This window comes from Neopelma chrysocephalum, unplaced genomic scaffold (genome assembly GCF_003984885.1).
Source record: "Neopelma chrysocephalum unplaced genomic scaffold, ASM398488v2 Primary Assembly neopelma1_44, whole genome shotgun sequence".
In the NCBI taxonomy this organism is placed as follows: domain Eukaryota; kingdom Metazoa; phylum Chordata; class Aves; order Passeriformes; family Pipridae; genus Neopelma; species Neopelma chrysocephalum.
Window position 1 is genome coordinate 16,131,004 of NW_020897703.1, and position 23,725 is coordinate 16,154,728.

At 39.0% G+C, this 23,725-nt stretch overlaps 1 protein-coding gene across 6 annotated transcripts in view; it reads right to left on the reverse strand.

The window, feature by feature from the left end:
• CSRNP3 (cysteine and serine rich nuclear protein 3) overlaps positions 1-23,725 on the reverse strand; it is a 102,789-nt gene that overhangs the window by 65,947 nt on the left and 13,117 nt on the right. Inside the window, exons 1-2 of one of the 6 annotated variants that reach the window (XM_027678710.1) lie at positions 19,800-19,909; positions 5,477-5,648 (exon numbers count right to left, since the gene is read on the reverse strand). In XM_027678710.1, coding sequence (XP_027534511.1) covers positions 5,477-5,624 — 148 coding nt within the window. In that variant the 5' untranslated portion in view covers positions 5,625-5,648; positions 19,800-19,909. Of the gene's footprint in view, positions 1-5,476; positions 5,649-9,550; positions 9,610-11,035; positions 11,082-15,898; positions 15,994-17,830; positions 17,934-19,799; positions 19,910-23,725 lie in introns of those variants that run through there. The other 5 variants (XM_027678713.1, XM_027678709.1, XM_027678712.1 and 2 more) reach the window with 5 other exon arrangements.

The following is a 23,725-nucleotide window of genomic DNA, read 5'->3' on the forward strand; positions in this document are numbered from 1 at the left end:
ACTCCTTTGATGGAAAAATACTGTACAGCCCAAAAAAATCCTTTAGTACTTGATTCTTTACCAATCAAAATCACGGTTGTCATAGAAACTGTAAAACTGAAGTCAGTCATGACATAACAACAGGGTAATGGAAAATGTCTGCAGGCTCAGGTTTTTTTATTGGAGATGTTTCTGTGAATTTAACTGGGGAGCCAAGCAGTTTCCCAAATCCAACAAAGAATATTATAACAACATGTATTATTATTGTTTTTAATAATCTGTTCAGAGTCTGAAAAGTAACAGTATTTATCACTCCTGCTCTACGCACTGGCTACATTAACAGCAAACAGACTCTTGCCAAAACATTCAGTGCTATAAGGGGACAGAATTTCTCTGATCACACATCTTAGATACCCTGGAGGGACTTTTGGTCAGTGTTCTTAGCATTTCTGAGATCCCATTTTTGGCATTTTAAATTGATGCAAACCACTTAAAAAATCTATATTGCCATTAGTTTCTGTCTCTTGCATGTGCTGTTCAGAAAAGGACTTCTAATCTGCAGGCCTCTGCCCCAACCCAAGATGATTCAGCTTCATTCCAAACATTATTTCAGTTTTTTTCCCCCATGACAAACTCTGTAAAATAAAACTCTACTTCTGACTAACAAAGGCTACAAGAGCCTTTCCATCTCCCAGAGCTAATTCATAGACCAACTCCACACAACAGAGTTCTTCTGTCTTTTACTGGAACCACTTGACACTTCATAATTACTAACTGACAGGGCTGCCTTACTGCAACCACTTGCCCGTTTAGCAGAGACCATCCTGCTGAAAAGAAAATAATCATAATACACAGAAATACTGTAGGGCTGGCCTCACTGCAGGTGAGCAAACTGAGTAGCTTAACCACAAATAACATGAAAGGCAGCAATGTGAATGTGGAAGTACTCAGATCTTTAAAAAAAATAATAATCTTAGAGCCTTGAATTAAATTTTGTGATGAAATTTAAGAGACTTTTTGTTTCAGCTAGTTTCCTAAGATATATTTTTGCCTTTAATTTATTCTTTCAAAATAACTAGATACACATATTTTGAATAGAGAGCAAATAGGTATTTGCATTCCCTATGCTTTCCTAGAATTATCTTAAATAAACTCTGTTTTATCATGATTGCATCTAGTCATTTCCAGACCTGTTAAACTGGTCACTGACACCCACACCACACCCCCATCCGCGCCTTGCTTAAGGATTAATTTAATGGCAGGAGTGAGCATAGTTGGTATGTAACACACTTCAGCAATCTACAAACGTTTAACTGACAGACATAGAGACACTTTCCAGTTGTATGGAAGTTAAAAGTTTGAGCCAGTGAAATTCACCTGTTCCCTAACCCCGAGTTTGGAAGAAAAAGTTCTGATTTAAAACAAAGTGAAATCTTGATTCCAGAAGATAACTAGCAAACAACCCATGAGTAAAATAGTAAACTTTTTTAAGGGAACAAAGGAAAAAAATACAAATGACATTTCCTTTAAAAAATGGCATGACATATTTGTTTACTGCATTATATAGTGCAGGCTTCTTACTAGAAAAGTGCCTGATTCACACCAATCCTAAACCTCAGGGGGAGAGAGACAGATATATTTCTTTAGTTACCACGACTGGGACCCTAGTCAACAACATGTATAAACCCCCGCAGCTTCTTACTCTTTAGTTCTACAGCATTCTGTCAGACTTCACATTTAAAATATCACTCAACACTTCTGATTGCCATTACCATATTTACTGCACTTGTACATATACATGTACAGAAACACACGTGTATATATACATGTAATTTGACAAAGCTTATATACATATATAATTACACTTTTTTTCACACTATAAATATATGCACGTGTGTTTACATGCAGCAGACCTGTATCTTTGATTCTGAAAAAGGCATATTCATTTTCATGGATGCCACTGAGGAAATGAAAAGCAATATAAGGGTACTGTAATCATTTAACTGATTTGGATATGCACATTTATTTTTTAATAAAACATGCTACCACAGGAAAATAAATATAAATATTAATGTATAATATTGAGTATTAATTATTAACGGCAGCCTTCATCTACATTCAGCTTCTAAAATACTGTTATAACTTTCCACTGTCACAAAGAATTACTGTGTACTGACAGGGTTTACTGGAGCTCATGGTACAATAAAGAATTTTTTAGATTGCTCTTGTGTGTCTCAGCAGTCCCTTGGAGAAGCAATGAATTTGCACATGTATTGATAAATAAGAGTAGGAAGAATTTATATGAATCTTTTTAGATTTTTCTGAACAGCAGAATGGCTTTGGGCACACACTAGGAGAGCAGACTTCATGGAACATCACGTGTACAGAATAAACACATTACTGCATAAAGTGGGCTGAGGAGGTAAGAATTTTACACTCATCTCAGATGAGGCTAGAGCAAACACGCCTTACATATTCTAAAAGCCTGCTGTTTTGTGTGTAACATATGCTAGTGAGGATAGAGTTGTTTGCAACAGCAAGTGTTTTCTTGTTTTGCTCCATATTCAAATGTTATGCAATGCAATCTTGCAACCTCCTTGCACAAAAAAAAAAAAAATCTTTATTTGGAAATATTCTTACTGATTTCCATTTTACATCTAGAGATTTTGGACTGTTAATAAATTGGGCATTTGTATTTTGCAGAAGCTGATGACTAATAGAAAATAACCACAACAGAGGACAGGAATCAGAAAACCACTACTATCAGAATCTGATTGCAAAGAAATGAGTTTTAATACAAAATGCCCAATTCCAGATCCTCCAAAAAATCTTCAGTAAGTAGTAATCTGTTGCAGCAATCACTCCAATAAACCCATTCTTCCCAGAAAAATATAAAACTGTACTTCCAAAACCCAACAGATTACAGTAAAATTTTGAAAACAACTCTGTCAAGAATGAAACAATGAAAATAAATAAATAAATGAAAATCCCAAACCAAAACAAAACTCCAAACCAACCAAAAATCAAAACTACATAAAAATGGAAAACAAATTAAAGCTAAGCAAAATATATGTATCTGCATCATGCCCTGACACCTGTTCAGTAGACAAAAGCACTGGCAGATTGTGAAACAGAAGAAATTCCAGGCTGAAAATTCTATCACTAAATTTGGAGAGTTCAAGTTCTAAAAGCCAACATCAAGAGCCTCAAGCACCATTAAAGCAGGGTAATGAGTTGGGGAGGGGGGGAGTGGGACACCTCCTATCTACCTGTGTCTCAAATCATCCCAGTCTTTGTTTTTCCCACTACCACTCTACATTCAGCAAGAAGCCTACAGAAAACCTGGGCTTTTCAAACCAAGTACTGGTCTGCCATCTGTATTCACAGAGGTGAGGCAACAGAGACAAAAGTATCCTGTCTACACAGGATGTAGACACAGATTTTGCAGTAAAAAGGGGCAAATAGATCTCAGAGATAGTAAATTGATAAAGCAAAACACAGTTCCCTACAGACTTATCAGACCACCCCCAAAAGCAGTCTAGTTGAGGATTCACAGCACTGTACATTCACTGCTTCTGGACATGTTCTTGCTACTACCACTCTCAGCTTACCAGTGAACTTGGCTCTGGAACAAGAACAAGCAGTGCTACTTCAGCTCTCTCTGAATCTCTGATACACGTAAGCTATAAACTCACAAATTATTCAGGTTGGAAAGGACTTCAGCAGGTCTCTAGTCCAACCTCCTGCTCAAGGACGGCTGAGATATCAGATAAGGCTGCTCACAACTTTAGCCAGCCAAGTCTTAAGAATCTGTAAGGAGAGAGACTACACGGCCTCTCTGGGCAACCTTTTCCAGTGCCTGGCTATCCTCAAGGAGAAAAGTTTCTCCTTATATCCAGCCGGAACACATCTTTTTTCAATCTACATTGGTTTCTCACCCTCCCATCACTGACCACTAGGAAGAGCTGCACACATTCTGCATGAGCTCCTCAAAGGTACTGCACGGTTTCTACTGGGTCCCCCCAGAGCCTTCCCTTTGCCAGGCTGAACACAGTCAGGTTCCTCAGTCTCTGGTCATATGGTGAACACTCCAGCCCTCTCATGACCTTGGTGACCCTCTGCTGCACTTGCTCCATTTTATCAAAGTCTTGCACTGTGGGACCAAACCTGGACACAGTTCACTAGGTCAGTTCCCAGCCTGTGTCACAGGAGGGGTTCTTCCTTCCCAGGTACATAGCTGTATTTGTCTTTGCTGAATTTTGCATGTCTCCTGTCAGCCTGTTCCTCCAGTCTGCCCAGGTCCCTCTGAATGGGAGCTTTTCTCTTAAGGGCACCAACCATTCCCCTCAATGTGGTTCTCTGCAAACGATGTAAGTCACTGTCACCTGCTTCAGGTGATCAGTAAAGATGTTAAGAACAACAGGTTTCAGAACAGATTCCTGTGGTGCCCAGTCAAAGTAAAACACAATCCCTTCACCACCACTCTCAGCTGAACATCCTCAGAGTCCTCAGAGTACTTTTGAAAAGTCTGCTCTAAGAAAAGGTGGTACAGAAGTATCTCTTACTCAGAGGAGTCTTTTTCCTTTTGGGATAAGGAGCTACACTAATTCTATTGACAGCTGTAATTCACAAATAGCTCTGGCCTAGCTTTATTAGGCAGACAATACATAAAATCCTAAAAAATGGAGACACTCTTCTTGCTGCTACATATGAACTGTCACATAAGGTCCAAATCACTTACTGCTACTCATTTACACACTGTTTAATGTCAATATGAGGCTTTATATAGTCCACAATTTATGACAGTTTAGTAACTGGTATTCTCAACCTGAGAAGTCAGAAGAAAAATATGCTGTAAATTAACTATTCATGTTCAGCTGGTTGAGTGGGAACAAGAAAAGGATTTTCGTCCTTCAAGTGTCTCATGGAGACATCAAATATGAATCTAACACCCTCTCAGGGAGGATTATAAATTTCTTCATCTGTTTACTCCTGTAACGAGTGAAAGAAAAAGACTGAAAGTCATATGGTTGCACTGGCTCAGGGGGCAGGATGACTGATCAGATTCTGTCATGTACTGATCGTGTACTCTACTCTCACCTCTGATCACACAGCACTAAGCAGAAGCACTGGCCTTCAAAGGTAGTTACTCCTGATATTAGCTCTTTCCCCAAATCATCACCCAAAATGGAAGACATGCTCATATATACTTAAAACATTTCATACTAACTAGATGTGAATGATACAGCATAAAAGTGGAGTTTCCTCTGAAACTCACTTTGACATACAAATTTTCACAGAAACAATTACCAGATGAAATAGTTCTTTTTCAAAAATAAGTAGTTCCTCATGGTGTCAGCATTTAAATGTAATAAAACAGAAAACCACTTCAAAATAAAAGCAGATAGCCGTCACTGTATTTCTTACAAGTAAAATGAACCCTTCTTAGCTTGTATAAAAAGCAGTATCGTGCCTGACACATCACTTTAGTACTTACGAGAAAAATGATTAGAAGTGGATGGATGAACATTACTTCCACTGTCAGCACTCTCACTGCTAGACATGTCATCGTCTGATTCCCACACACAGGAACAGGGTGAGGTGCCACCAACTTCTTCAAACTTCCTCTTTAAAATTCCACTCATCGCTGCAATGCTCTCAACATACACCTGTAACAGGAACAGAGGCAATGAGGCACTGACACACCTGTCTCCTGTGCAGGTCTTCCAATTCATTCACCCTGGAAGAGTTCACATACCAATCAGATGCTACTACCTGTAGCTAAACCTGTAGCTAAAACTCCTTACCAAGAGTTTTAAACAACTTTTCCAAGAAGATGTCAAAAAAACCTTATCAGTATATTTATCATCTGTAATGTAAATTTATCATCCGTAATGTAAATGCTACCTGTATTCTGCCAGTGCAAAGAAAATTCTATAATCAATCCCATGTGTAAAAATATATATATTTCAGTCAGGCAGCAATTTTGGGCCAAGCATAAAGTATACATACTCCAATATAATTCACCAAAAATGTGCCTTTATACAACACTTAGAAACTTACTTGGCACCAAGAAACATCACATGACAAAAATCAGTGTTCACTAATTAATATAGTTCAGAAAAAAATATTCTCTTTTGATTTATTTTAAAGGTCTGATTTATGTAATACTCAGTACTAACAAATGCCCACATTTGCAATTAGGTTTGAGAGCTGTATGACACACTTAGCATCAGGGCAGGCCCTGCAAACACAGTTCTGGCTCATTTTGTCATTTTAATTTATGCAGGAGTTTCTTGCATAGCCTTTTTGAAATTCAGATATGAGTACTGGCACACATGTAGACTATTTCCATTCAAACAAGTATCAAGGGACTGAATCTATCCTTATGGACTTGACTTCCTAATAACATTGCCCAACAAAGCCAGAGTCATGTTGAATATTCCTTATTGTTTCTCTTTCATATATAACAGCTGATCTTCATATACCCATTTATAAAATACCAAGCAGAAAAATATCAAAATATTTTAAAGCAATTCCTAAATCATTTTAATACATCTGATGGGCTGAAACATTTTTTCTCTATCTTTAATTAAAAATTATCTTGCTAGTTTACTGTCACCATCACTACTGATTATATCCTACTGAAGACTGAAAATTAATTCTAAGATCTTAAGTTAAAAGTTACAGATAACATCTACTCTCTGACTACACTTATCAGTGAAACACTGTTGTAAATAGCTGGGGAAAAAAGGCTGCTGTTTGATGCTTTTAAGCATATAGTACCAGAAGTTCTCATGCTTCTGAATGCCACTTGCCTTCATCTTGTTAAGCTGCCAATTCAATTGATTTTATAACAAAGTTATTTCCTCCAGTAAGCTTCACTCTACCTTTATGGATGTGTCTAAATTAGAGAAAAGATTTCAGTATAGATGTGGAATCCTGACATAATGCTAAGAACAGATGCTGCATAAACATGACTTTCAGCTCCCAACTTGTTCATATGCAGAGCACACTAAAAATTAAATAACGAATATATTGGGTTTAATACTCTCAGTAAGACAGCTTTGAATGCATATGCTCACCATGATGTTCTCAGCTTGTTTTACTATTTATGAAAAAAAATGTTTTCCTGAAAGGGATTTCTTCAGGCTAAATATATAACTCAAACAGAATATGCTTAGATCTCAACCTCTGCCCTTTTGTCCAAAAATGAATTGCTATGAACTGCAAAGAAAGGATTGTATTTTTATTCTGAGGACATGGAAAGGAGAATTAAGCATCACTTTGTAATAACCTTTGCAAAAAATGTAAGAATACATGACATTTTTATGAATCACACTTTAGTAAAAACACATTTACACATGGAAAAAAAAAGAAAGAAAAGAACTAAACACGCACACACTGAAACTCCACAATTACAAAGAGGGGGAAGAAACCCCTTACCCCCTCCCTGAAAAAACAGATTTAGAAACAACTCCTCTGAATTGTCCCCCACGTCCTCACTCTATCTCTTGCCAACTACCTTTTCCATTGCCTCCTGCAGTGCTTACAGCACTGAAATTGTGAAATCACCATTATTTCCATGGCAACAGCCTGCAATATCAAATCCACAGGATTACAGCTTGACTGCAGAAGAGGGTAAAGAAGCAGCTGGAGTGTGAGAAAGAAAATGCTTACACTCAAACATCTCAGTGAAGAGAGTGAGAAATGGGCTGACAAAGAGTTTATCGTACAAGCGAGACCTAAATCACATCCATGTCTGTGCCCATTGAAATTGTGGCTACAAGAGTTGTGGAGTTCCAGTTCCAAAGAACCTCAGTCATAAGTGCACTGCAAGGCAAACCTAATAGCTGCAATCATCACTAGTGCACAGACTGTCAGAGAGCAAGATCCGATTTCATAGCCTGAGATGATTTCCAGACAAAAGCCCTTTTGTCAGACACTGTCTTCCACCCGATACCACACAGTGACTGGATGACTAATGTGCATCTTGCACATCAGTAAAGCCATTGCAGATAGAGAGTCTCAACAGCCAGAACTGTTCACAACAAGTGGCAGAAACAAATATTTTTCACAACAAAGGGTTTTAAATTTACTTGCTTTTGGTACAGCCTACATTTGCAACAAGTGCCACAACCTGGTAACAAAGCCATTTCATTAAGATTTATAGAATGAACCATAACAAATTATTCCCAGGATCCTTGGAAATGGCATATAGGTTAGCTCTACACCCAGCTAGTTGATTTAGATAAGCCAGGAGGTACAGGAATACTGCAGAACCTGCACATCACCACAACACAAAGAAGGCAAAACTATCCATTATATATATTTAGTGTGACTGTTGCCTGATTTTTGTTCTGAATATCTTCTACGAAGATTATTGAGAAGGTTGTTTGACAAAATAGTTGCAATACAATTCAGGTGTTGCCACTTTCCCGAGATCTGTTGATTCTAATCTTTCTGCTATCAAGTCTCCCCAGGAAAATGTTATGTGGGGGAAAGGAGACATTTCCATTATTTAAGAGCTTGGCTATCACACAGATAGATTAGAGAGTATTTAAAGCTGTTTGTATACACTATGTACCAGCGGGAGATCCCTTCAGAATAACATCTGTATAAACAGATGCCTCTCCATAAGCCAATATTCTTCAGAAAGAGGCACATCTGCACAGTAGCACACAAGGCATGTTCTATCTGATTGCCTTGTTTACACAGGCATCCCGCAGTACCTGCGAGACCTACTTCTCCAAGAACCAGGACATACGAAGCATGGGACACACAACCCAGTGCTGTTTATGAAACTGTTATTTTGCTCTCTGCTCATTATACGATACATCCCAGTGGAAGGCCGGGATATATGCCAGAGACCAACAAGAATAAGCAACAGTCAAACTTCTATCAGCAATGAGGGCACAAAGTTAGTGATATCACGAACAGTTCCATAAGTCCACAGTCAGGAAACCAGGACTCAGCTCAACTGAACTCAACTGAATTGGTCTTTGCCCTGCACCATAATTACAACTGAATAGGTAATCTCAGATTTTGGGGAATCAAACTGAAGCAACTGCAGTCTCAAAGAAATCTGGATCCAAACTCATCTGAACAGAAGACCCTCCAGGTTTAGGGGATAAGGCACCGAAGATGTACAAAAGTCAACTTTTCAATACATGAATGGAAAGCAAAACTATACATAAATCTCGTATCTGATAAGAGGAATCATACAGGTAATGTAAGTACACAGCAGTACAATTTTGCTAAAACAAGTCACTTAGGACATATGAAAAAGTACCACCACACAGGATGGGAAAACTCAAATACAGAAGTACTGTAGCAATATGTGTATTCTGAAAAAAAAAAAAAGGCAAATGTACATAGGTATAGAATACAGTACACAGAAGTCCACAACCGACTACAGGAACCAGACAACATGACTAAGAAAAACAAACGCAGCATGGTGAAACAATATTCTTGGACTTCCAGTAAGACACCAGTGAGGTTCAGCCTTCACAGGCAAACACTGAAAAACAACCACCAGCTACAGTTAAGAGATCTGCTATATTAAACTTACCCATTTGGTTAAAAAGAGCGAAAGTTGTCTTGAAAAGTTCAATTAGAAACAGACCTTTCTGGATGATTACTAAATAGCTGTCTGGTAGCTATGATTCATTTGGAGCAGCATCCTGCTGATTCACACAACTGAGTAACAAGCAGGCACTGGAAGCTTTCCTGTTTGTTGATATATCCTTCACACAAAAAATCCTTGCACAGCGATGTGATACATCATCCTCTGCCATCCCTCACAGTGCTCATGTGCCATTAATCCACAGCAAAGCAAAACAAAGTTGAAAAGGAGGGAGCAGAGTATTAAAGCAAGGAAAACCAGCTAACATACAGTGCTGTGAGCTCTAGGTCAAACACCAATTGCCTGACACAGTTAAGGATTCTTCAAGAAAATGGCAACCTGACACAGCAGAAGCATATGATGGATGTGGGCTGCAAGAAGGATACATCTCTCTTAAACATCCCCACCATTCATTTTTTCCTCCTTTCTTTCCTAGTTTTCCTCCACCCTGAAGAAACTACTCCTACAAAGAGATCATTTCTGTAGTTGTCTAGCTGCAGGTATGCTGACTGCAGGTCCTCAAAGCTCCATGGCAACAGGTTCTGCCTTGCTATGATGCCAGATAATTGGCTGGCACCATATATTTAAAAAGTTGAGAGGCAACATGTTATTACTAGAAGACAAAAATCCCATGTAAATGTGGGGGATATATTTAAAACAGTCACAATACTACCTGGAACCTACAAAGTAAAATAATGTAAAAGCCTGGCTGGTTTAATTTTTTTCTGGTACCTAAAAAGGCTGGAAATTTTAGGAAATCTTTGTAACAATCTCGTTGCAGCAAGCATCTCCAAATCCCAGTAAAAATCCCCAAAAGAGTAATATTAGAATTACTGAGGGAGTGAAGGGGAGGGAAACTGCATTCATATACCAGTGCTCCCAAGAGGAAATTCTTATGGCATTGCGACAACATACACTGCCAACCTTGTTCTACAAACCCTAACTTTAGGTTGCGATATCCTCAGTGTCTCACTGACACACATATGGACAGAAAAAAAGTAAACCAAAAAATAATCCACCAAAAAAAAAAAGGCACCGGGACCACATTAGATAAGCACTGTAAGGAGAGGTAAAAGCATGTCTCCTAACTTGCACTTCAGCTATTGCTTTGAAATGTGCTAAAAGATACTACTATAACAGACAAAATGAAAATAAGGGAATTGACAAAATCTTTCTGCAGTGGTGTCCTGGTTTTACACAAGCCAGCAAATAAATACCATGCAGCTGCTCACTCACTCCACCTCCCCACCCTGCAGAGGGAGAATTAAAAATAAAAAAGGTAAACCTCATGGGTTGAGATAAGAACCATTTGATAATTGAAACAAAATTTAATAATAATAATAACAACAACAACAATAATTGCAATTATAAGGAGAGGGAGAGAGCAACAGATCCCAAGACAGATAAGTGATGCACAACACATCTGCTCACCACTCTCTGACTGATGCCTGTCCCCAAGCAGTGAGTGGCCTCCTTCCACATAAGTCCCCCAGTTTATATGCTGGACATGATGATCTGTGGTATGGAATATCCCTTTGGCCAGTTCAGGTCAGCCGTCCTGGCCATGATCACCACAGCTCCTTGTGCAGCTCCTCACTGAGAGGGCAGAAGACACTGAAAAGTCTTTGACTTAGGGTAAGCACCACTTTGCAACAACTATTGATAACAGTGTGTTATCAACATCTTTCTCATACTGAATCCAAAAAGCAGTAAACCAGCTACTGAGAATAAAGCAAACTCTTTCCCAGACAAAATCAGGACAAGTCACAAAGACAAAACCAAAGATATTTTCATTCTTGCCAAAATCTTCAAATAAATGTTTTGCAATATTCAGCACTCTAGTATACAGCTCATACATCAGCACTTGGGAAACTGAACAAGCATGGAATATACCTATGAAGACAAACATCGAGCATGTACCATATGCAGTAAACATAACAAAGCAGATATGAAATAATAAATTAGGACCCTGCTTCAAATTACAAATCCTTGTGAGTTAGAGAAAAGCCTCACTATAGAAATCAGTTATTGACGAAAGCTCAGGAAAAATCAAGAGAAAAAAAGCCCAAGAACACATTGGTACTTGGGGCTGGGGGGCACGGCGAGGGGAAGAAATCTAATTACTTGTTTCTTTGATTCATTTTTGAAGCCTTATTTTGTACTAATTCCTTCTTGAGACCTGATCACATTTCATGATAAAATCTATCTGGATAAAAAGTTTTTATCTGAAAATAGAAACAAAAATAAACATAAAAGGCAGGCATTGAATAAATACCTGTCCTATGAGTCACACTGCATTTTGCTTTGTCTCAAATGCATCATCTGAAAATACAGAAAAATTTAAAGTCTGTAGCAGCAACACAGATTCTCTTCTGTAACATAAAACACTTCTAAGCAAATGACTTCAAACTGAACAGGAGGATGCAGAAAACAGATGTTACACATAAAACATTACTGCAAAGTACTCATCACAAACAACTCCCACCCACTGGCCAGTCAGCGTGTACTATAATATGCTAGGGAGACTTGGCAAATAATTTCACAGTCAAATCATGAATATTGATGCTCACAAGTAGAGATGTTTGGGTTATTTGTTGTGATTAATACTGTTTTTGAATTTAGGTCTTTTTCTTAGCTTGCAAACAAAGCTTCATTTTTTTAAAGACATTTTTTTTACCTGTGAATAAATGTCAGCAGCAGAGATGGTTGTGAACTAATCAATGTGCTTGCTTGGTTCCACATATTGCACTGAATTATTGCTCTGTGTAACTGACAGTTTTAAATTTGGGAAGGGAGAAGGTAGTCAAATGCAAAAGCACCTTCAGTGATGTCATCACTCACAAAAAGAATATTATTTGCTGCTAAAAATGACTATTCATGTAAAGAATTGCATTAATGCAGACAAAAAAAATCATTTGCATGTATGCTTACAAACAGTGAACAACAGAGGTACATGAACATGAATCAAACAGCTGTTCAGAATTCAAATTAACGCTTGCAATACATGTTTTGCTGTATTTGGCAGCTCTAATCACAAGCACCAGTTGCCAGAGGTAGGCTTGGGTAGTTTCAGCACTACAATCTGTGAAACTTAAAAAAACATAGCAAGCTAATCCCACTTAAGAGACTACACTGTATAGGCACATTAGTATAATCTTACTCATATATTTGTGCTTACAGCAGTGGTCAAGTTACACATACATAAAACAGAAAAAGTCTTCCTCTCTTCGATTGCTTCCATCTAAATTCACAGTACCAAGTAAATCCTGCAGGATACGACTGCACAATTCAACCTGGGGAATCTGTTCTGGCATCACAAGCCAAATCCTGCCAAGTCTGCTCTTTGCAGGGTTTCTATACCACCACTTTACAGCACTCCTGATTTCACACTTGAGTTCTAATCGACTAATCTTCTAGAATGCCTACACATCGTTGTACACTAACACATGCTACCTAGCTCCACTGGCAAGGAATTTAAAATGCAGAAACAATGCTGGCATATGCTCACCTCCTGTCTCTGCAATGCTGGTCGATCTGGCTCCCTTAGTCTTCCAAAAGCACCTCACATGGTCCTACATGCACCAGCATGCAAATATCCCCCCATCATCTCAGTGCAAGAGTCCTGCATATAACAGCAGTGAAATGGTTTTTTAACTCTTAGCTACATCAACTGATGTCAACAGTTGAATTAAATGCTTTCAAGATTCAGCCAACAGAAGACAATTCTAGGCTGGTTCTCAAGTTTTCTCTCAGCATGCTCCCCAGAGAGTAAAATAACACGAGTAAGAGGTAGTATTAATTCAACCAGGAACCCAGGAGCTTAGCACACAGGTCTCCAATGATGAAGGTGCAACCAGGGAGAAACAGATTCAGAGGCATTCAGCAAGAGAGCTTTCCTGACAAGATGAGATTTGTCCAAAAAAGCTGTTTAGTTTGAGCTTGTGTTTCATTTATAACAATTTTCCAAGCTTGCAACAGCAAGAACTGCTTCTATGAGAATGAAAAATGCATAAATCACACGAAGTCCTGGAGGGACACAGGAGATTCAGGAGAAAGGCATACTGAAGCTGGGTCACAAACTCAGCTTCATAATGCCTAACCTGCATATAAGTAATCTAGGACACTTTTAGCAGCACCTGTCAAAGTCCTTTCCAAAGCCTTCAGGTAACACTACTGAAGATCTGGTATTTGGCACCTACAGATTTTTAAGTCTTCATTATGAAATTTCATTAATTAAAATCTCTTCACCTAAAATCTCTGCAGAAGATTTTCTTTTGCTCTTTTTAAAGAAAAAAAGAAATTTCTATCTGTATCCTAGAATAAATTTCAGTGTTTGTATGTATGCTCCCAGAAAAGGTTTACTACTGTTTAGACTGTACTGCCGGACTACTTGAAGCAAAGGTCTGGCCAGGAGATGTCACAACCCTTCATAAAACTGAAGTGTGAAAACAGAAAAAACACTACTATCAGTCCTACTGGCTTCTACAGATACACAGACCTTAGAGTAGAATGACCATGCAGGTGGATGGGGAGAACTGGTCTGTCTGCTACATGGAAGACAGCAAACCAACAACACATCTTTATTGCACCTCTTTGCAAAAGGACGTATAACATTTGGCTTGCTTAGCACCTTCCCAGCATCTGGAGTGAGGTTCTGAGACTGGCAGCAGTGCTTTTGGCACAGCAGCTTTGGATTATGCTGCTCCCAGCTGCAAGAATGGCAGTAGGGTCCAGCTCTGTAACCAAGATTCAAATGTTATCAATTTCCTGAGTGCTGGAAATAAGCAGTCTTCTATATAAATTTTGCCCTGATTAGCCCAGGTAGTAATACTAATTGGCTCATAGCAACACCTCTTTGTACTATTTCAGTACTGATTTCCAGTACTGATTTCCCCCACTGTTCTTTCATGAACATCAGTCTTGCTCAGTGCCTGCAGAGGAACTGCACAACATGGCAGGGTATCCTGTATATCTCAGTATGCTCCTGCCAAAGTTCAGCATGGTCATGACTGGCAAACGCCAAAGGGGTCTTCCCATCTCTGTAGCCCCAATACAGTGGTACTCAGCTCCCTGTTGCCTGCTGTTTGACACACAGCCTGGCTGCTCCTTCACCATTAACAAAGCCAGCAGAGAGAGCGTGAATTCAACAGCTCTCCTCTTCTGGCCCATGTTCTCTGCATCTTGACACAAGGGGCAGCCATTTGCTCCTCTGAAATACATAGTCTTTAACAGAGTTTCAAAAAACCACACAAACAAAACAAATAAAACAAACTCACAAAAACAACCAGCATGCCCCACTTGAATTCCCAGAGCAATAGTATGAACCTGTAACACAAAAATGTACTGAAACATTTTGCAAAACTCACTCTGAAATGCGTTTCCCCTCCCCTTTTTTTTCCCTAAAAAGATGGGAGCAAACTCTTCCAACTTAACTGTTTCTGTATTAAGGGATGTGTGTATGCATCCAAGTGGTGAAAGGGGAGCAAAGATGCAAATTTTAAGTAACGAAGGACCAAATACTTCATACCTTGCTCTGGCCATAATTATTGACAATAATGGTACTATTTCTACATGACAAGATAAAAAAAGGTCTCATTTTAGGAGATTAGACTTTAGAAACAAGATGAATGGATAGTTTGGGGGTTTTCTGGAGAGCAGCAAATGTGTTAAGATAGCTTGTCTTCACTTGCATGGTCTGATATTAGCTGTACAGCACAGAACTGTCTGCCTTCAGGCATGAACAAGCAATGTTAAAAATTGCTGAAAAAATCTAGCCTGGAAGAAACTTCAGTTCATCTGTTTGCAACTTGTTTTAAAAAACTCCAAACCAAACCAAAAAAAAACAACAGTACTTCCTCCATGTTATCATCACCATCTTCCACAACCTAGGCATGACAGGCAATATGCAACAAATTTTCTCATTACTATTTTCACCAGATGAGAACTTTTGCTTCTATATCCAAAAAAAAAAAATCAAATTATTCATGTCAAATTGGCACAACTTGACTACCAATATAAAACGCAATGATGCTACTTCCAGCAACGTTATCACACCTTTACTTTCTCAAATAATGTTTAGATTTTATCCATTTTAGATTATCTCCATGGAATCTTAAATTACGTACATAGAAAAGGGGGATTTAAAATTAAAGCAACTCAGGTTTGTCTATCTCAATAGAAAACAAATTATTCTCAATAAGAAGGTCCGCTATGATTAAATTTTATTTTTCTCATAGAAAAGTCTCTATAATCCATTTAATAATCTGCTTTCTTAGTATGTTAATAGTTTCTTACCAAATGGAAGATACCAGATCCTTTCCTCTCACTCATATCACCAGGTTAAGAACTGGCTGGATGGCCTGGCCCAGAGTGTGGTGGTGAATGGTGCTGCATCCAGGTGGCATCTGGTCACTAGTGGTGTCCCCCAGGGGTCAGTGTTGGGCCCAGTTCTGTTCAATATCTTTATTGATGAACTGAATGAGGGGATTGAACGTACAGTCAGCAAATTCACAGACTCAATCTGCTGCAGGGTAGTGAGGCTCTGCAGAGGGACCTAGGACAGGCTGTGTGGTTCAAGAAGACCAAGTGCCAGGTCCTACACTTTGGCCAGAACAACCCCATACAGAATTTACAGGCTGGGGGAAGAATGCCTGGAAAGTGGCCCAGCAGAAAAGGACCTGGGGGTGCTGGTTGACAGCAGCTGAACATGAGCCAGCCTGTGCCCAGGTGGCCAAGAAGGCCAAAGGCATCCTGGCTTGTATCAGAAATAAAGTGGCCAGCATTACTGTTCCCCTGTATTCAGCACTGGTGAAGCCTCACCTCAAGTCCTGTGTCTGTGTCCAGTTCTGGGCCTCTCAATTCAGGAAGGACATTGAGGTGCTGGAGCGGGTCCAGAGAAGTGCAACAAGGCTGGTGAAGGGTCTGAAGAGCATATCCTATGAGCAGTGGCTGAGGAAGCTGGGGTTGCTAAGCCGGGAGAAGAGGAGGCTCAGGGTTAACCCTCTCTATAACTACATGAAAGGAGGTTGTACCCAGGTAGGGGTCGGTCTCTTCTCCCAGGCAACTGGTAACAGGATGAGAGGACAGTCTTCAGCTGTGCCAGGGAAGGTTTAAGTTGGACATTAGGAAGAATTTCTTTGCAGAAAGGTGACTGGATATTGGAATGGGCTGCCCAGGGAGATGGTGGTGTCACCATTCCTGAAGATGTTTAAGGAAAGGCTGGATGTGGTACTTAGTGCCATGGTCTAGTTGACATGGTGGTGTTCAGTTGTAAGTTGGACTCAATGATCTCAGAGGTCTTTTCCAATCTAACTGAGTCTGTGATTTCAAGTAATCAAAATGAAGTATTCAATTTTTACTTTAAGTGACCTTTGGTACTTCTGCTGTCAGCTAAAAATGGATTTTAGTATTAATTTGCAGAGGATACATTATTTGTAGGTGCAACAATACCTTGTAATATTTTAATACTACCTTTAAGACACTGCATAACAGGAAAAATACCCTGTTCAATGACGAAAAATGAATCAGCATGCTGACTAACATATGCTACAAAAAAATTACATATATACCAACAAAACAAAAGAAAAAGAGGTATGTTTAACCCACTACGAAAATGCCATTTGTTTTGTTTTCTAGGCACAAGCAGGAAGCCATCCAATAGAAAAGAGAAACTGAAAAAACAGCAGTGATATTTTTCATTTATACTGAAGACCAGTTAACAACAAAAGAAGTTATGACATATGGAGGGAATAAATAATAAAGAACAGGATTAAAAAAAGTAGTATCATAGAATATTCCAAGTTGGAAGGAACCCACAAGGATCATCGAGTCCAACTGCTGAAAGCAGTGGTTACAAATTCTTAATTGAAAATAATTAATTCTTTAAAAGATTAAATTTCTTAGCAATGCTAAGTAATGGAACGGCATTTCTTGCTTACAACACGTTTCTTAGTAATTTAGATTTTGGCTTTTGTTTAAGGTAATTTAGTATTTTACTTAAAATGGTTTGTATGATATTTCAGTCACCTGCAGATACAACTGACAAGGAAGCATTCATTAATGCAATAAATAAAAAAAATCTTGCATTTACAGGTTGTTAACTTACAAAGACACGGCTTAAGCACATTTTTCCTATCATAGACTTTCCTGGAAATAAACCTGTATCTTCAAATATTATACAACACATACCTGCATCACCACTGTGATTTTTTTTAACCAACTTTTTACCTGATTTCAAACTCTTCATCCAGTCTTTCTCCCACTCACATGCTCCCTTCTCAGCAGGGTCTCCAACATAGGCTAATGAGCTTATCTCCTTTCCACTGAGCTTGTGAGTGCTGGCAGCAGCTGACAGGGAATACTGGACAGAAAATGCAAATCTGTACTTCATGTAGAATACCTGAATCATTAGGGAACTTTAAAACTAGTGACAGCACAGTAGTTTTATTCAGTATCTTTCATGCTGTCGTTATTAAGCGGTAGATATTTTTAGCCACCAAAAGCCAAATCCATCTGCAGCAGCAGCGTTTCCAAGGAGACAGAATAATTTAAACACATGTGGAACTAGATCTCTGTTTTCATCAACTCCTCTCTGTTACTGGAGCTCCTCTGAGTCAGATTTTTTCATTTGAGGGGAGAAGAGTGATTTGAATACATGGATTTGAGACTGTAATTTAACAGTTCTGCTTATGCTTTCAGATACATATCTATTACTTACAAATAACAAATCTTAGGATGCAACTCAACTCTTTTTCAGTCAGTGTTATTTGCCAGTGTTTACATTCCAGTACAAGAAAAATAAAGAAGATACAGCTCGTTAGCCTTTAGAATAATCTGTGAATTGCTGACATTTGCTGTAAATTATTGATTTTTTTTTTGATTGACTGATGTTTTTTTAGCAAACATACCAGGCTTCATTTTCTGAAGAAACAGCTAGGAAGAAAGGACACCACTCCAGTGGTTGCAGCTATAAGGTACATAAATAAGCAGACAGCTTCTTCCAGTGCTTTTTAGCACTCATAAGACTTCTATTGACTTGTTCCAGTTTTTCTTTAATGACATCACTTTTTAATAATTTCAGATCTGCTCTAAGGGAATTCAGTCAGTGAATACAACAAAAATAGATGCATGCATTTACTGATTTTAATCTCTGAAATCTGTTAAAACTAAATTTGAGCATTTTAGTTTTATAAATATATTTTATTAATACATATACTCTCAAACCAATGATAATCAGAATTTATTAATGTCAATTAAGATTTTTGCTTCAAACCAGAAAAATGGGGATGTGTATAATAATTATTTACTACATGTAAAATGTGGAAGTAAGTCCACATTGAAGCTGATACATTGAAATGCTTGGCCCAGTGAGGCCAATATCAAAATCCTCAATTCTTTCAGTTGGGCCAGGACTTCTGCCTGTAGTCCTACATCCTCATATAACATGGCTTGATAAACAAATCTATTTCCCGTATCAACTTATTTGCTACTTGCCATCTCTAGTCTCTGTGAACGAACAGCTGCTGCTAACATAAACTCAGCAGAAGAAACCTATTTCGACAGTTTATTAAAACTGGCACACAAATGCTGTAGGTACCTCAAGATTTATCTGTCTCATACACATAATTATATGCACCATGTTTTCCTTTATGACAAAGACAATTTTATGACTCAATTATCAACCACATTCATGCCAAACTTAAAAATAATGCAAAAATCCACAAAACCCTTTTCAGTTGTTCTGAGGAACCATTCTCACTGTTTGTTCAGCACTAAATAAGACACAGTTTTAGAAGCAGTTCATCTTCCTATCCAAGCGCAAAGAGAACATTTTTAGATCTTCCAGCAATCTTTTCCTGCTGGTAGCATACACTGTATTTTCAACAGCAAGTGTTTCCATCACACAAAATGACCTCTCTTCCTACAGCTTACTGAACAACTTGGGCATCAATGAGATGCAATGCGTACACTGTCACATGAGAAAGCTGTCAGCATCAGGCATGCCTGTGATTTCACTGCTCATGGATCTCACATCGGCTGAAACCTCCCGGGTAGGAGGAATAATAACTGAAAAGCTGCTTCACAGTAATTTGTGAGGAACAAGCAAGATGCTTGTACATGCATTTGTTATATCTGAAAAATGTTGTGGCAAGGATCAAGAATAGCTATTCATAACAGGAATTTTTTTCACCCTTACCTGTAAATCGGGTTTCTGTGTTTCAGCTCTGTCAGTGCAGAATGAAAGGTTTACTCCTCCTTTTTCCGTCTATCAGACAGCAGTCATCCAATAACTGAAGTCATCCTGGCATCCTCTGGAACATGCTCTCTCCCTTATTTCCCACTCCCCACCCCCATCTGCATGCTAGCAAAATGGGAAAACAGCAAGAAGAAAACAGAACAAAAAAGCACATCTAAAAACCAGCTTTAATGAGCTACTTAGTAATCAGTGAGGACACTCTGTACTGAAAGGTAATGACAAAATTAAACGACAAGAAGAAAAAAAAGTCTCTCTATTAATAAACCTTCAGCTCCACTACTGAATAGTAATTCTCCCTTTCAGCCCCTTTTTGTAAGGAAAAAACAAGCAAACAGCTGTAGGAACACAGTTACTGCCTGTATACATTCTTTGAGTCTGACTCAGCTATCCAGATCTTCAGTGAAGAGTGCTGCTGTGTATTTAGGAAAGTTTGTGATTATCAAAATAACAGTGGTGCTTTTATACAAACAAGGATCTGAAATCTCAATGCAAATTAGAATAATTCAGAGATAGATGCCAGGAATTTCCTACTTTCCTCTTTCTGTTTGAGGTCTACCTGTATAACTGGTGCATGTGCAATGATTTTACTGGATTTATAATACAGTAGACAAAGTTCAATGTGGTGCATGAATTTCATTCACATAAAACTTTCTACCTAAAGAATTCAAATGCAAAAAATGACTAGATGAACAGTTTTCAGTTCATGTGCCTCAAATATACTATTAGTCTATTTGTAGCCTCTTAAATCTAGTTGAAAAAAATTACTTCCAAGATCAGAGAATTTTTATTTTTTTCATATCTATATAAATTGGGTATCAGCTCAGCTGAAAACATCACATTTAGTTTATGACAGTTTAATTACATTTAAAATCAAAATCAAGCATGAGTCTTCCTAGCTACATCAAAGCATTTGTACTCCAGGATTTCCCCTTGAAAGGAAAATGTTAAGCAGCAGAAGCTGACAAATACCTTTGTGTTTACAAATTTCAATCTTCAGCTATAGCTTCCCAATAAAATTAACTGTGAATTCCTTTAAATAAGAGCATCTGTTCTCTTCACTGAATTATTGATCTTTAACCACACAAGACTATACCAATTAGCATACTTCCAGTACAAAGTAATAGCTGATTTAGCTTCTGAAAAAAATAGCTGTCACTCTTATCACAACGAACTGCCAGCAGATCCTGTGCATAACATTTAGATTCTGTCTTAACAAGTGAAGTAGGTGTCTTTTTAACCAAATTACCTCAGTTTAACATAAAACCTCTTCCGATATGCCTAGAAAAATGGAAATCCATTCCTGCAAGCACTAACAAACTATTAGATTTCAAATCCAGACAATCAATGCAGTTTTCTTTAGTGGGAAAGAACTGTAGGGAACACTGAGGAAAACCTAAACAGACATTTTGCCCTGATAAACAATTGGTTGGAAGACTTCTTCAAATTTATTTTGATCTGCAGAAAGAAATTTGGAGTTGAGCACCAAGGCTTCACCTCTCAACCAGCCTGACTGCTGAGGGAAATGCACAGACACACAGAATTGTAGTGTCAAAACTTGACTTAATAAACATCTTTTAAATACAGATGCGAGGTGCGACACTGATTTCATCCCCAAAGCACTATCAAAATAGGTAGTCAGAAAAATAGGCAGTATAAACAAAATAAATCAGAATACCTAGCAAAATCTACTATGAAAAAAATGAGGTTATTAATAACAAAATCCCCAACAGCTCTTCAACGCTCCCAGAATGAAGCAACTCTACAAACTGTGTTTCTAAAGTAAAACACAAATAGCATTACAACAAAAACTGATTAACTGGGCTGGTGCCTCCCCTGCACTTCACAAGGGCTGCACACAGGAGCCTCCCCAACAGTGGGTCTGTGCAATCTCCGTAACCCAACTTTGCCAGTTTCCTTGGATTTCTGGGTAACATCAGACAGTCCTTGTGAAACTTGCCCCAATTTGCACATTAAAAATTAAGTAAACTCATTTACTTGATAAATGCATTTTAAATATATGAATCACTTCTGCAACTACTGCAGGGTGCTGAGGTGCCCGGTGCAGGTGGGGGTTTGGCTGCCTGGGCACAAGGCCAACCTACAGACAGCACAGCAGGTGGCCTTGAGAGAGGAAGGGAGCAGCAGCCCCTGCCCACTCTTTGCCAGGACCCCGCCTTCAAGTTCAGCCTCTTGCCCCTGGCCCCTGCCGAACTGTGCTCCCACTGCTGCAGCCTTGCTGGGGCCCAGCCAGGCAGCCCCTGATCCTGGAGGGCTGACCCAGACCTGACTGCCTGCTCCTGAAGGATCTCAGACGTGCCTTTCCACCCGACTCCAGATGGAGCCTGGCAGCCATCCCCAGGCCTGACCTGCTCCCCACTGCTGGGCTGCCCTCGACTTCTGTCTTACCTGCCCTTTCCAAGCCACCTGCTGCACTGGCTGCTCCCCAGCAGAGCACCTGGACCTGACTGTCCCTTTCCAGAGCCAGCACCTGCTAAATCTTAGCAGTGCTTTCCAGCTCCAAAGTGCCATTATTGGACTAATTAATCACATATACACAGATATGGAAAAAAGGAAATTGGCTCCTTTTTGAATCCAGGTTTGTACTCAGTCCCTGCTGTGACTCAATGCATTACTCTTAGTGCTTGTATTTGTTTGGCTATTTCTCCTTTTTTTTTTTTTTTGTAATTTGTCTATACTTGATACTCCATACAACACACATTTATCTTTTTTCTCCAGAGCTGTTATACTGGACAAAAGGAAAACTTCATCAGGAAGCAGATTCCTGCAACAACTTTCTTCACTGCTTTCTGAGATTATGTCTGTTGCTACCCAAATATTTACTTCCATTTCTTCTGACTCTACAAAGAATGAGACCAGATTTTGGCAATCCCTGTATGGAAGGACAGTACTGAGACAGGATCACTGCCTTCCTGAATAAATCTTCTGGTTAGGGTACTGGGTAGCACCTTCAGCACCATTTTAGTTTCTTCTGAAATGCAAATCTTTGTAAGTAGGAGAGAAGGGAAACAATGGGTGGGGGCAAAAGGGCCTTGGAGATGTATATCTCTCAAAGAATGATTCCTGGTAACTAACATCTCTCGATCCCCACTCAGGCACTCACACAGCCCCTGGATCCCAGAAGCTATCCTCACGTTATGTAACTTTGTGATAGTTTATCACACAGTGCTCCATTAGAAACAGTTACTGTAGATCTCCTCTGTCCAGTGCGAGATCAGCTCTAACATACTGCTTCACGAAGACACGGGTGGAGCTTGATGTTTGGAAAAAGCTACAGGCAGACTTCTGAGACTGTTACCAGTTTGTTTTCCCAGGCTACTGACTGCAGGATCAGGCACTTGCCTACGAAAAGCAGCAGCTCCTGTCCAGCTCAGGAGCAAAAGAACTACCACCTGGCCTGTTAATGGAAAAGGTCAGGTCTCCCACAGCATAATCACTCTTCTGAAAGACTGTTGTTTGGACATCAAAACAAATTCCTCACACTTATCTAGAAATAAGAACCTTATTCACTATTCAGGACGTTATTCACATTCAGGAAGGTGTCATGTTCCACACATTAGATCTACTAGATCTCCTGAATGGAGACATGTAACACCTTGTTTCTCAGCATCCTACACCTCTGTGCAAACACTTCAAGAAGGAGGAACCTGGTTGGTAAGGCAGCAACAAGACTATAGGAATTTCATATCCCCTGGCCATTCCATGTGTCAACTTAGTATCCAGTGTCATTATGAAACATGTCAGCATCGTCCCCAAGCAGAGTAAATACCAATAAAGAAAAAAAGGTAATGAATGAACTATGTATGACTTACTGGTGAGCACTCAGCTTCCTAGAAAAATCCTGCATG